The following is a 14,444-nucleotide window of genomic DNA, read 5'->3' as shown; positions in this document are numbered from 1 at the left end:
TACACAGAGTTGGTATATATGACATAGGGAATGAAGCAGGAACAGGATCATCAGGATTGTCTACTAGAGGAGATGCTGTTTTTTCAGAATGCGTCACTGATCCCTACTTCACTTAGGAGGATGAACATTTGACTTAGATCTCTTAGTGTGAGCATTTTTGCTACTTCTTTTTAAACTCACTGCTGTCATCTTCCTCAGAAGAATCGAGGTCCATCAAGGCTGAGAGGTGTTAAGTGTTCAGCTTCACAGATGTAGGAGCTGAGATCTTCAAGAGCAGTGACCATTTCGGAAAGTCTAGACAATGTAAATCCAGTATCTCCTCTATTAATTCTTAAGGAGAGATCTACTTTGCAAACTTGTCTGCGTTACCTATGAGACTGAAGATATTTAATGGAGCAAGGCATTAAACAATCTGAAATAGGTAGAGCAGTGACAGATAGTGGGGTATCCCCATAAGAGATGCAAAATCAGTAAATGTTTATTTAATGGTCTAACTCTATAATATATAGAGTATATATATAGTCTATAATAAGCTCTAAATGCTTATTTAGTGGTCTAAGCAAGATTAAAAACAAGTAAAAGCGAAACCTGAGAACCGCTCAAACCAGAAGCCAGAGTGTTTGTCGAATGTGAGTGGGAAAACTCAGGATGGAAAGTCTGGATTTGCAATTTGTGCACCTAGTACATTAGTAGGCACCTGTCACTTTCCTTCCAAAATGTGATGATATGATCTCTGAGTTATGATGGAATAACACCAGGGAACAGTGTAAAAACTTCTTCAATTCAGTGGGCTGACTGTTAAAAATGCAGTGTCACAAAATTCTATTTCAAAATGTTGGTTGTTGTGCATTTTGATATGTGAATTCTTTATTTTGTCATTACAGGTAGGAGCCGAATAAATCCACTGCGACAGCACATTCACAAAATGCTGGCAGAGATCTTAGGAGGGAGCCATTATACAAGAGTGTCTGTTCTCACACCATACTACTATGAAATAGGTGAGAATTTACTCCTTTAAGGATTGCTATGGAGACTGCTAATACCACTATTATCACCAAAGTTAGGAAGCCCCTGGGGCTGGGGATTCTAAGGCCACAAGATACTGCAAAGAAGAAACTGCTGTTTTGGCAGTTAGTACAAAACACACTTTTTAAAAATGTTATGTAATACAGATACAAATGTTGGATACTGTGAACTATGATTGTCACTTAGTTTTTCTGAATGTAAACACTATACTGATCAAATTATGTTTCTTTTTTCAGACTCCTAAACAGTTGTGTTTTCTTACAGATTTTGAGTGCATTCTGGATAAAAATAAAAAGCCTCTTTCCTATATGGCTCAGAATATACTTCTGGGTGCTTTGGAGGGAATACACTGGAGATGTGACATCAAGGTTGAAGAGAGAAAGGCTCTGCCACCAGGGGCTCAGAGGTTAGTGCCTGGAATTATTATATGAGTTCTTCCCAACTTAGGTCAAGTTTAGTCCAGGTTTCTGATGGTTTTGTCCTAAATAGTTGGTGGAATCCTTGGGCTGTTTATTTTTCTGTTCCTTTTCCCAAAGCTTTACCCTTCCTAGGTGTGGTGGGTTGGCCCCAGCCAGCAGGTAAGCTTCTACCCACTTGCTCGCTCATTGCCCCTCGGGTGGGATGGGGAACAGAATCTGGAGGATGAAAGTGAGAAAAAATATGTATATTCAGTCAATATAAATATAGATTAAGAACTGAAGGGGAAAAAAAAAGAAACAGAAATCAAGCGTTGCAAATGCAGTCACTCACCACCAGCAGATCAAGCTTTCACTACTTTGGAAAAACTCCTCATCTTATTGTGGGCATGAAGTTATGTGGTGTGGAATATCACTTTGGCCAGTTGAAGTCAGCTGTCCCAGGTGGGCCCCCTCCCAGTCTCTTGCCAACCCCAGCCTACACCCTGTGGGGGCAGAGTGAGAAACAGAAGGCCTTGATGCTGTGCAAGGACTGTTTAGCAACAGCAAAAAAATGGGCGTAGATTTATCAACACTGTTTTGATCACTAGTCAAAAATATGGCAACATAGAGGATGTTATGAAGAATATTAATTCCGTCTCAGCCAAACCCAGTAGGGTAGATTTTGACATTTTGATAGGGTAGATTTTGACATACACTTGGGTAGATTTTTGACATTTTAGATTTTTGATTACTCGGGTATGTTCTTGACCTTTGTATTTTATGAGATTAGAATACTGATCTCCTCCCGCCTCTTTGAATGTAAGCCTTGAACATGTTGGGTGCTGGTTTTGCCATTTGAACAAAACAGATGCAAGAAAGAAATACTTTTTCAAAGTGATGTGAAGTTCCAGTATGGCTAGATAAATGTAAGGAAAATGTTTTGTCTAGTTTCAGGAAGTTGTTTAATTTTCTTTTTCTGTGAATTGCTAGGTCTATCTAGTAATGGTCTTACTGCAAATATCAACTGAGCTAGAAATACCACGTCTTGGTATTCAGGTGGAACCTGAAAGTAAATCCACAATTTTGTTGTTTGCAGAATTGCTTTGGAACTTCTTGATTCAAAAGCTTTTATCAAAGGTTCACATCACCTGAAAGGAGAAGCTGCAGTGAAAAAACGACACCTGGAAATGCTGGGGTACCGGGTCATTCAGGTGAGCAGTCAATAATATTCTGTGTCTTCTATTGAATTGTACCTGTAGTGCAGATTGATACATTTTCCTTACAGCAGATTTAAAGGTAGTTTTCCTCTAATAGTTAAAAACACCTACTGGGTGAGAACCATTCTTTAATTTAGGGGTGAAATTTTGAGCTGTTTATAGACTTTATAGAACTTGCACGTTCTCTGAAAGCACCTGAAGCAAGGATGAAGTTAAAAAGTCTTAGCCTTACCTTACTGCAGGCAAACTAGCAATCTCAACGTAGCCTGAATAAAGAAAAAAAGTTAAAACGGAAATTTCAGTTCAATACACCAAAGATTTTTGCATGAGAAAAAGTTGAACATACACTCGTAGACCCACACAGAATCAGTTATGGCAACTCACATGTGGGTCATGGATGCTGGCTGTCTGGTGGAGTGGTAGTACTGTGACTACAAAGACTAGTGACCAGAGTTAATTCTCACTCATAAGCATAGATACATTTAGGTAGTGGAGGTTCATGAATGCAGATTCTCCAGTATATATAATTAGTGTGTTACCTACTCTAACTTTAATTAGAACCCTCGTGTAAGCTTAAGGTTTTCTTCTTTCTGTCAACATGACAAACATCCTTTTTCCTATTGCCTGACAGTAAATGTTAGCCTGCTGACATACCACCCAGTTTGATGCATTAACGTTGTTAACTATGATGACCTGGGATTTTTCTCTCAGTTTGGGTTTCAAAATATGGAAAGTGGGAGATGGTGTAATGGAGTAGTCATAGCCTGTATTGTATGGGTACCTGCTTCACATCTCTGCAACTGTTGCTGCTTTTTGAAAGCAAACTGACTCTACTTGCATAAAGAAGATTTTTTTTTTTTCAGTATCTAGAATAAACCTAGCTCTTAGGACACAGATGATAAAATATGTTAAGGTGGAGAACAACAGGTATCAGAGAGCCTTATCTTTGCTGTAAGATATGTGTATGTGGTTTGTATCAGGCAACATTAACACTAAGTTTTTGTGACTTTGTTCTACAGATTCCTCACTTTGAATGGAATTCTATGGTTTTGTCTACAAAAGGTGAACAGCTAGAGTATCTGAGAAGGTGTCTATATGAAACACAGTGATGTCGAAGACATAATAAAAAGTATTTTTTATACAAACACTTTATGTTCTATTAAACTTCTCATAACATTGGAATACTTACTTTCCAAAAACTGTGAGGTAGCTGGACCAAGGCTTCCCATTGGGTATTGGGTGTAATGAGACTGAATCCGAAATTTGTTAGAGTATAAAAGGCAGGTCACAATGTGCCACAAAGATATGATAAGGATGCTTAAAATCTCCCCTTGGTGGAAGCTGTATCAAGTACATGGGTCTGTGACAGTTTTGCCATAAAAATTCATTATTGCCTCCTAAATAAATAGCACAGAGATTGGTCAGATATGAAACTGTCCAAAGAAAAAGCTGGAAGTATTGTGACTGTAAGAGAGGAGGCAGCAGACATAGTGGAAACTATGTCTGTCCTCCAGCTTGTGACAGGATGAGCAATAGAGATCAAACAGAGATTCTCTGTACTGTGAAATCAAGAAACTGAAATGCAGATTTACTAAGAATAGGACTGCTATTACAGCAATAGGACTGCAATTACAGCCATTCTGTTTTCATCTTCTAGAACAGAGAGAACATGGGTGACTGTCAGGGGAGGGTGTTGTGTGGTGAGGAACCTCCCAGCTGCTTGCTTTTTCTACCCTGTGATGTGGTGTGCGCACAAGAAGTAACGGCTTAAGCCTTCTGGAACACCTTCACATACCTGAAAGGTAAAGTAGTTCTAGAGATCTGGCAGCCACCTAGACTCTGGAAACATCTGCACCACAGTTCAGTGTAACTTGAAAGGGATAACTGAGATATTTACACAAGATCAGGAGGAAATAATGCTTTTTTTCCAGACATAGGTACTTATTAGTGACTGGATAATTCATGAAAATTTTTATGGCCTTGTTCATTGGACTAGCCCTCACTAATGATAAAATTAAACTGTCTAAATATATTCTGGAAATAATGCAATGCATAAAAGAGCAAAATTAGGCTGAAAATGAAACCAAGAATCAAGACCAAGAAAAGTCTTTAGAGAGTCATAAATACTACCTTGGTTATTGGTGGTGAAAAACACTCTTTTATTTCTGGTGTTTCAAAACCATCTGCCAGTTATCAGGCTTCCTGTGATCACACTGAGCCTGGGTTTTGTCAGGTGGCATAAGATACTGAAACACAGAAGGAAAAAAGTAGAATAGCCAGGAGAGTGTTCATTGTAAAGTAATAAACTGTAGACTGGTTACACTATGGCAAATGGGCCCATTTTCAGAAGCAGCTGTTGTGACTACACTTCCTGCTACCTCACAAGGACAGCAAGTTGTGCCCTGCCTCTTTCACAGACACACACAACATTTGTATGTTTTCTTGCATTTTTTGTACAAGCATTCTTTTTACCACATTGTTTGAAGGCTGGCAGAGGTAAGCAACTACATTTCTGAATTGACCATTGTGCACCTGGCAGTCACTTTTTTTTAAACCTCAGTAACAGGAGAGGAGTATATTTTTATTGACTCAATCCAAATCAATGTGCTGATGAAAAGCCAGGAAAAAGGGACAGAATTGATCTAAGTTGCAAGGTGTTCTCCACCTGAGGCAGTCCTCATGTGTGGGATGACTGAAAATACTAGTAAATTGTCTGCTTGTGGTTGGTGATGGTGCTTCTGATCGAACTGAAAAAGGCTCCAAGGGTCTGTTCTGTAAAAGTGCTTTAAGGAAATGTCATTAAAGGCACAGCATACAGACTATCTGTATATTCTATTTTGTGTAAAATTGAGAAAATAATCATCAATATATGTTAGGATATCAGAAGGTGGGCTTCAAGTCAGAGGGCTGTCTTATACCCTGCTTCCATACAGGTGGTCTTCAAGTAGCAACTATGCAGTGTAAAAAGGTAGCAGTGGCTGTAGCTGGAGTGATCAGTCATGGATAGTCATGTGCTTGGGCTGGACCCTGCATTTCAGGTATGTTTGAGTTATGTATAGATAAAGTTAGTACTATTCACAATGGGGAGATGATTGAAACTTGCAATCAGTGGATTCAGAAAGTGCATTTAGGAGAAGTAAAATATAAAACAAGTATTTTGATAAAATGTGCTGCTTTTGATCCTTTGCAGTCATTGTCTTTCTAAAATAAATCTGCGAGTTTTAGATCAGATAGGCTGCTCTAAACTAGTGATTTAACTGGAGTCGAGGAGAAGATTTTAAGAGCCGCTGAAAAGCTGAGGACTTAAAGGAAAAACAGAAAAGATGTCCCACAGATTATGTACCCATGCACTGTAACATGCTGAAATGAGCTGTGATGGCTGTGCCTTTCCCATGTGTTTGCCCCTCTCCTAGGAAGGCAATAGTTACAATTACCATTCAGTCAGGTGTAGTGGGCCTCATTTCCAGTTTTCCTCCTCCGTCAGTTGAAATTACATTGCTTGAGTGTTATGATACCCGCTTTACTCAATGGAGATATCTTTTGAAGAGATTTTCTAAAAATGGCAGGCATGTTCTACTTCAGCAAAACTGAGTGCTCTGATCAAGGCAAAGGCTATAACCTGTATCCAGTCAATATGATAGCAATGATGAGCTGATTATTAAAAGAGGCACCACTGATATTTTTAGAGTCTTAAAGTTTAATTGTTACTAGTTAAATGCTTAAACATCAAAATACATCAATTCTTTATTAGGTGGAAAAGTCCTCCATGTCATAAGTGCTTGCAGATGATCAGTTGTTCTGGGACTTTTCATGAATGCTTGTTAATGGCCTCAGATCTCTGAGGAAACCTTCCATAAAATACTTGCTTTAGAAATAAATACAAAAGCATAAAAAAGTGGAAAATCCCTGTTACCAGAAGCCAAAATATAATACGTGAAACTGCAAAGCTATTAACCTTGTAAACTTTTCTCTCTTTCCTCACGGCTGGCTACTAGTACAGCGTTGGCTGAGGTCGGTATTTCTTGAGCCACATAATACACTTTTTTTTTCAATATGTGTTTTAATTTCAGGGTAAATTAATTATTTTTAGAAGGCTCTAATGAAAATATTCTCAAAATATGGCTGAAGAATGCAGGATTTACATATACTGCTAAAGAGAGAAATCAGGCTGTGCAAACAGCCAGTTAGTACAATGTAGCTAATTTTATTCTTAATTTAACAGTTAATTCATTCTTGAGCATTGTTTGGGGACTAAGTCATCACTATCCTGGACTGAGTGTAAGGATAAGCAACTAGTTTTATTTTCCACTAAGTGGAAAAACAGAGTTCTCTGAGAAATCTTCATTTATTCTAATCAATTTTAATTCTTCAGGATTTTAAAGGTTAACAAATATTCACCTCTTGTTGATTAGCTAGTCTATATCTTAAGACTTGGATAGACAGATTAACTGTTTAACAGTTAGGAGAATAACTAGTATGCTGCTACAAAACTCTGAACAATTTGGGGATATTTTCATGCAACAAAACCAGAAGAGCCTATCTAAACTCCCTCGCCATATCCCATTTTCCATCATTTTGTTTACAGTTTTGATAGCTTGAAGAGATTTAAGCGTGTAGCCAGGCAGGAAGCTCCAGTAGCATATCGAATCTCTTTGAGTATGCCAATCCATTCCTTCTTTTCATCATCATACCTGCATTTAACAAAATAAGGTCAGAACATAGCTTCTTAAAATTTGAGTTTGACATTTATTTATTTTTTTATATGAGTGAAAAAAGGATAGTCCATACATTGCAAAGGCTTGTAGCAGCTTTGTGCTGAACAGTGCTACAGAGAAGTGCTTTTGTCCTCTTAGAAGAGAAGTATGTTCTTGTGCATGTTAGTTGTCCTTTTCCTGGTCCCTGAAGCTCACTGCTTCCCTGTGTCATATTTCATTACTCCTATGAAAGCCTCCTCATCTTAAATACTCCAGCTGAATTTCTTTAAATTCTTACATATAAAGTTTTTTAGTTTTTGTTTTTCTTTTTTTTTTGTGGTAATCCTTCCTCTCTTTCTGCCAGTTAAAACTCTTGTATCCACCTCAGCAACTGAAGCCACAGTAGAGGCACAATGTTTCATCACTGCTACCATGATTTAGGTAAATAAATCTAGGAGATACAGATTTCTGATTTCTCAGAACAGTTACTTATTTGACTAATAATACATATATATGAACCTCTCTGTGTATACATGCTTCCTGCATAAGAATGTCACAAAACAGAGAATGTTTGTAGAGCACACTTAACAGGCCAAACCTGCCAACAGAATTTCTTTTTTTCCATATATCCTTGCTATATGGTAAAAAAGAATCTAAATGTCATGACTCAGACTGTTCATAAGTGCTTCACAACCTGTGATATGATTCACTTCTAGAGTTAAATATAATATTAATTTTATCCTTCGGTGTCTACAAACCTAACTGCTAATAGGGCTATCCACCAGGAAAGTATGATCAACATTAAACTTACTTCCATATGTCAGTGACTTCGCTAGGTGCAAATTCTTTAGATTCGAGCTGAATCATTGCAAAGCCTCCAATAGCATACAAAGATCCACTTAAGGTGACTAAACTGATGGAACTTCTCTCTTGGGGAAATTCAGGCAGAACCTCCCACCTGGAAATGAAAAGAAAAACCTACGTCAAATACATGTCAAATATTCTAAACTGAATGTACTTAAAATACATTTCTCGGCAATGTAAATGCAGCGGCTGTGGACCACTTTCACAGAATCACAGAACTGTAGGGGTTGGAAGGGACCTCTTAGTGAAACCATTCCACTTTAGTGAAATGGTTTACTAAAAGAAAAAAATGAATCAGTACTGAGTTTGTTTCTCCATCCACACAGGAACTTCATGCAGAAATACAAATCTTAATGCCACAGAATTACACTGATGACATCTCCTTCTAGAGACCAAGTCTTACAGGTCTCCTGGTCTCATCATCACTAATATGCTTTATACAAATATGTCTGTCTCCTCTGATGCCTCATTTTTTCCCTATTGTTTCCAACGTAAGTTTTCATTTCAAGTGGCACAGACATAATAATTTGAGAATAAAAAATAATAATTAAAAAAAGTAGAGCTCATTGGCTTAATTTCAAATATTCTGCCAAGTCACACCTATGAATGTATAAAACATAGAGATATCTCATTGCCTGTCAATGTCAACATCAAAACCAATAGGCTACTTTTCTTCTTACACTCACATGACTTGACAGTAACGAAACAGAGTAAACTGAGACAAGAACCTGCAGATGTTTTCTGACCATAGGTTGCGTGTCTGAACAATGGAAGAGAAAGAATGTGCCAAACATAATGGTGACAAAATGACCTTAACTTTCATTTGCTTTGAATAGAATGTGTAGAGTCCAAAACTGTAGAATTTCTTCTTGCATAATTCATTTTTTATATTGTTAAATTCTATAAGTAGGTCTCTTTAGGATTGTATATGTTTAAGTTAAAGTTTCTGTTGTGAGGGTGATGGCTGCAATTCTACCTTAATACTGAAGGCAGCACAGCCAAATGGGTTTACGTATGATTGAAGTACTTTAAAATAAAGGTACATTGAGGACCACTTAAAAGTTTAAGCTATCATAGAAAAGCTGTGCTGATGTTAGAATAATATCAGCACCAGATATTTTTGTGGCTATCTCAAGATCTTAAAAGCCAAGGCGATAGAATATTTGCTTAAAAATAGTTTGATCTTAAAAATAGCTTGCACTTACTTATTTGTGGTCAGATCAAAAGCTTCAACAGATTCAGTCAGGCCTTCTTCAGTGACACCACCCGCAATGAAAATCTTGCCTTTATGGATAGCTGTTCCAAACATTGAGCGAGCCACTTTCATTGGAGCCAGGTCTCTCCAGTCTCCTTTCTTTGGATTGTATACAAATACTCTATTAGTACATTTCCTGCAGAGAAAAAAGAAAAACTGAAATCGTTTCTAATGAACTTCTGTTTTGTTCCAAGTGAGACCTAGTTGAGGTGGGTTTTGTGGGTTTGTATGTAATATCTCTTTCATAAGATCTTCTCTCTGATTTAGTGATGGAATTTTTACAAGTCTGTAAAGCACTAATCATCCACAGAACTAAACTAAATGTTAAATGCTGCTTCCATAGGGCAGTAATTTCACTGTACCTTACAGGACAAAGTCAATATCCTTTCTGAGGGCGTTCTGCTCAGGTGGACTCTTACGGAATGTACACCAAAGGTTAGGGTCAACAGGAATTAACTGAATTTAATAATGGAGAAGATCAGAATAGGTTTATTTGGTAGTTCAAGATAAACAAGTATGCATGTATGTGGATCTATGCACCTTTATGAAATATATTCAGTTGTTTTACAGCTTTAATACTGAAACACATGAAGAAAAAGGGAGCAGTGGCTGTGCAACAGACAGTTTGAATCTGTATAAATTAACAAGACTCATAGTGGGAGGAGCTAAGATGACCAAACACTAACTATTGCTCTCTTCCAGAAGAAAAAATGCATTGAAAAATAACTCCATCAAACACCAAGAGAGGTCTTTCCATCTTTCCAATGATTCAAAGAGAATGTAGGCAGATTTGCTTAGACCCTAGATTTTCATACTGTACATGAAGACTTGGGCTTGGAAAAGTCACTTTCGCTCCAGAACAACACCAAGTTGAAGTTCAAGGCATACCAAAAGCCAACACATGGACACTGCTTTACACATTAGCTTATTTTAGTTTATGCTAGGTATGCCTCATATCATTTCTCAAAATTTTATTGTTTTACATGGACTCTTAGCCCAGCTGAGCTCATTCTAATGAAAGCAAATGAACCAGTAACTTCATCTGTACTGCAGCTTTATAACCACTGCAACTTCTTGTCACTATGCTTTAGTAAAGCACTCGCTTGCTTGGAAAATTACCACCACACACTCAATAGCAGCAAAAACTTTGATTTTTCTTAACGTTATACCCAGTAAGGTATAACAGGCCTTACAAGTGAAAAAAATTGAAGATCTGACAAAGTAGTTCCATGGTACCTAAGCATTTCTGTCTGGTAAGAAATAATACTTCTAAAGAATATTCTCACAACTAACTGTGATGACTGTGTGTGCGTTCAATTCAGAATTTGCCTTGGAAATAAGTAAAGTGATTAAAACAACTGTTAGGGACTACAAGGTAAACATAATTTTACCTTATAATGAAAAATATACTCTGTATACTATAACGTGTTGCCTTCTGCCAAATTGTAAGCAACCTTAACCCAGAGATGCAAGAAAGGGATACCCTGCTTTCTGAGTGAGGACACAGAATCTATAAAGAACCAAACAATGTTCTAAATAATTACGAAAAGACTTACTTATCATCAGTTTTTCCACCAAGACAATATATCAATCCATTGTTTGAGATAGTAGCATGGCCATAAACTTTGATAGGTAGTTTTTTGATCTCACCCCATTTTATTGCCCTGAAACAAGAAGAATATCACTGTTAGGCTCTTTAAACTAACGATGGGCTATTGACATGTCCTCAGTGGGCATAATTAAATTGTAAACATACACAGGATCATAGCACAGGACTGAATCCAGTGACTCCTCAGTGCGAAGGTCTTTGCCTGCAATTACGTAGATCTTGTTGTCTGACTCTCCCAGCCCAAAGAGACACCTGGCTGATGGCAGTGGAGGAAGGGCAACCCACTCACCAGCAATGCTGTCCAGCTGAAAGAGCATCACAACAGAAGATTTAGAAAAGGCAAGTAGTAGAAATTCATGCAACAACAGCTGTTCCACAGAATAAATCTAATCATAGATCAGATAATTCTTTTTCCAGAAGTGTGTTCCACAGTCGAGGTCTGCATGGTAAACTGCATCTCCCAGATTTGTCAGACCACTCCTGTCGGACAAGACATTTTATTGCAATGGTAATATGTAAATCATGGCCATGGATTGCCCCTGTAGCTAGATCTGGGTAGCGTTCAGAGGACAAAATGTACGCATCACGGGTCACAGTCTGTTCATTGTATCAGTCTCGAAGATGATATCTGTACTGTTGATAGGCACTAAACTGGTCATGCATTTTTGAGCTATTGGCAGCCTGGTTTTGTCTTTGGCTGCTAGCTACCAAACAAAATGTCAATAGGTTATAGTAACAGAGTAACAGGTGCATCACTGGTAGAGAAAGGGACAATAGTAAGTGAATGTTGGTATGGTTCACATTGATATTTTAGAGGGATATTTTAGCCTCATGGGTAATGCAGAAAAGAATTTTAACTATACATAGTAACAGCAGCAAGCAGTTTTAAAGATGACAAGTGAGAAAGAAGGATTCGGGGAAATAGTTTTAGACATATGAAGTAGGATTTTAAAATTTCAGCAATTTCTAGTGTCAATGTTGAGGTTTAGTTTTTCAGGGGCCCCTTTCTAGTAGCCTAAGACTGGTTATTCAGTTCTAAATTACACACATGTACATTATTGACATCGTGGTATTTCTATTGGAAGAATGTATCTGTATCAAGTTCTGCACTTCACTGAGTAATGTTTTATACCTACAAAGGGACATGAACACTGTCCTCTCTAGCAAACTGACTTCCCTCTCACAGGTATAAGAGATTCCTGAAACCAGCTCTTTCACTGTGTGTGAAATCACAGTGAGCCTTAGTGCTATAAACACTTAATATTTGCATTTTTAGATACCTGAAGGCTTTAAAGTTCTATCACTACCTATCCCTCTATTTACTTCATATTGGCAAAGGACCTACATTCACTCTCTTAGGGCGGTGTGCCTAAAGACAAGCTGTGGCCAGCAGCATACTGCATGATTCATTAGAAGATCATTTAAATATCAAAGAACATGTAGACAGATAGCTAAAAACACAACAGACTTAGTTTATGATGTAAGCGTGCCAAATGGTAATTCTGCTACTTTTCTGAAATACGTCATGGGACTTACAATTTATACAGATTTACAAAGTCAAGAAAAAAAAATGGATTCATAGTTGGAACTTTGTATTTAGTCTACTGGCACCAACAGTTTGTGAGAACAACCTTCTACCTATAAATAACATATTTTGGAATGCCCTCAAATTTATGTTTTCAAACATAAATGTAACAAATTTGGAATTTTAGTGAAAAAAGTGACATTTAAAATACAGACATTATTACGGTCATAAAAATATTTCAGATACAAAAAAAAGAAATTGTATCTAAAGAAGCTGAGTAATCAACATTCATGGAACTTAAATTCACAGAAGACATTCAACAATAATATTTTTAGTCTGAAGTGTATGCACCTGTACAGAAAAAAAAACAGGACTTTAATGAAAGCTAGTGCCTGGATATAATGTGCTAGTTAATCTTTTCTGAGGTCTCACCATGGACTTAATCTTGAAAGAGAAGATGCAGGTCCCTTGGTTTCACTTACTTGAAAGAGAAGATGCAGGTCCCTTGGTTTCACTTACCTTTATGAGACAGGAAAAGCTTTCTATAGGAATTTTTCTCCACTGACCAGAGACTAGACAATTCACTTGCATAGACTCCAAGTACTTTTCAGTGACTCTTACAAGCACCTGTTACTGCACCAATAATTATAAAGCTTATACCTGGAAGAAATACGATTGGAAAGGCTGATCCTTGTTCTCCTCTTCTACATACAGTCCTCCAACAACGTAGACCTGATTTTGTTTGGTGACTATACTGGAATGATTTCTGGGAATCTGTTCCGCCAGGGCTGCTAGGTAGCATTCATTTTCTAGAGGATCATAAGCTACTGCGGCAGTGTCATTAACCAGAAGAATTAGGTCTTTGACAAACATACCATGCCTGGGAAGGTCATTTAGATAGCCAGGAAGTAAATCTTCATCTCCTACATCACCATTTACTTCCCCTTTGTTTGACTTGTCTTTATTTTTGCTAGAGTCAGGCAGTTTTCCAGCAAAAGCATCCTTAATAATCTTTACTTTTTTCTGAAGATCTGAGTTGCTTTTAATTATATCATCCTTTTCAACATGTTCTTTGAAATATTTTTCTGGCATAAGACGAAAACGTATACAGTCAAAAACTTCTCCCAGGTTCTTTACTCTGTTTTCCTTGTCTTTTCGGACCCATTTCATTACCGCTTCAAATACCAGTTCTTCCTTTTCTACATTTAAGCTGTCAGGTGAAATAACTGAGATAAGTTCATGTGGCGCAAGCTGCAGGAATTCGTCTTCTTTGCAGATCTGCACAAAGTGATCTGAGACAAAATCACGGGCAGAAAATGCAAGTCTTGGGCAATCAAGCAGAACACCTAATCGAAGGATGGCCAGACAATTACCAACAGCAAGCCTCTTTTGAAGATAGGAGACACACACGGTGAATACAGAAGGGATCTGAAAACGACTGGCTAAAGCAAAAATATCTTGCACGTTAGAATCATTAAGATCAATACTTGCTGAATAAAGGTATTTGACAATCATATCCAGGATGTTGGGGTCAACATTATCCAGAACTACCTCCTTCTTTTTCTCTTCATTTTGCTCAGATAAGAAATACTCACGAAAATAAGGGCTACATGCTGATAGAATCAATCTGTGGCAGGGCAGGCTTCTGTCACCAGCTTTTAGGGAGCAATCTATAAACTTTTTCTCTTCCAGGAGTTCCTTGAGGCCATCTTGAAGAAGGGTTGATTGGTAAAGTCTCAGTTCTTCAGTAAGTTCCCTTTGGGAATCCATTTTGTGAATGCTTGTGAAAGGGGGGGGGGAGCAGAAAGCTTTAGCTGTTGACTGCCCAAAGGTCTGTCCGTAAAAAAGGCAGACCA

The 14,444-nt window shown here is 37.7% G+C and overlaps 2 protein-coding genes and 1 long non-coding RNA gene across 13 annotated transcripts in view; 1 reads left to right on the top strand and 2 right to left on the bottom strand.

Moving 5' to 3' along the window:
* The window catches only part of FASTKD1 (FAST kinase domains 1), a 22,596-nt gene extending 15,774 nt beyond the window's left edge, over positions 1–6,822 (top strand). For 9 of the 11 annotated variants that reach the window (XM_038182302.2, XM_038182305.2, XM_038182304.2 and 6 more), the window contains 4 exons: positions 885–998; positions 1,291–1,432; positions 2,521–2,635; positions 3,661–3,788. In XM_038182302.2, coding sequence (XP_038038230.1) covers positions 885–998; positions 1,291–1,432; positions 2,521–2,635; positions 3,661–3,750 — 461 coding nt within the window. In that variant the 3' untranslated portion in view covers positions 3,751–3,788. Of the gene's footprint in view, positions 1–884; positions 999–1,290; positions 1,433–2,520; positions 2,636–3,660; positions 3,789–4,298 lie in introns of those variants that run through there. The other 2 variants (XR_011810613.1, XM_072040925.1) reach the window with 2 other exon arrangements.
* On the bottom strand, positions 1,426–3,158 carry LOC119717492 (uncharacterized). Its single transcript, XR_005267114.2, has 3 exons — positions 2,874–3,158; positions 1,777–1,927; positions 1,426–1,661 (listed from the first exon to the last, which is right to left on the bottom strand). It is a non-coding gene; the product is annotated as an uncharacterized lncRNA (long non-coding RNA).
* On the bottom strand, positions 6,319–14,444 carry KLHL41 (kelch like family member 41). Its single transcript, XM_005018942.6, has 6 exons — positions 13,249–14,444; positions 11,211–11,368; positions 11,011–11,118; positions 9,405–9,590; positions 8,147–8,293; positions 6,319–7,332 (listed from the first exon to the last, which is right to left on the bottom strand). The coding sequence occupies exons 1-6, from the start codon at positions 14,356–14,358 to the stop codon at positions 7,221–7,223; spliced, it is 1,821 nt and encodes a 606-aa protein (XP_005018999.2). The 5' UTR covers positions 14,359–14,444; the 3' UTR covers positions 6,319–7,220.

This window comes from Anas platyrhynchos, chromosome 7, assembly GCF_047663525.1.
Source record: "Anas platyrhynchos isolate ZD024472 breed Pekin duck chromosome 7, IASCAAS_PekinDuck_T2T, whole genome shotgun sequence".
Classification (NCBI taxonomy): domain Eukaryota; kingdom Metazoa; phylum Chordata; class Aves; order Anseriformes; family Anatidae; genus Anas; species Anas platyrhynchos.
Note: the sequence above shows the minus strand (reverse complement) of the source record. Positions and strands in the feature narration are given on the sequence as shown.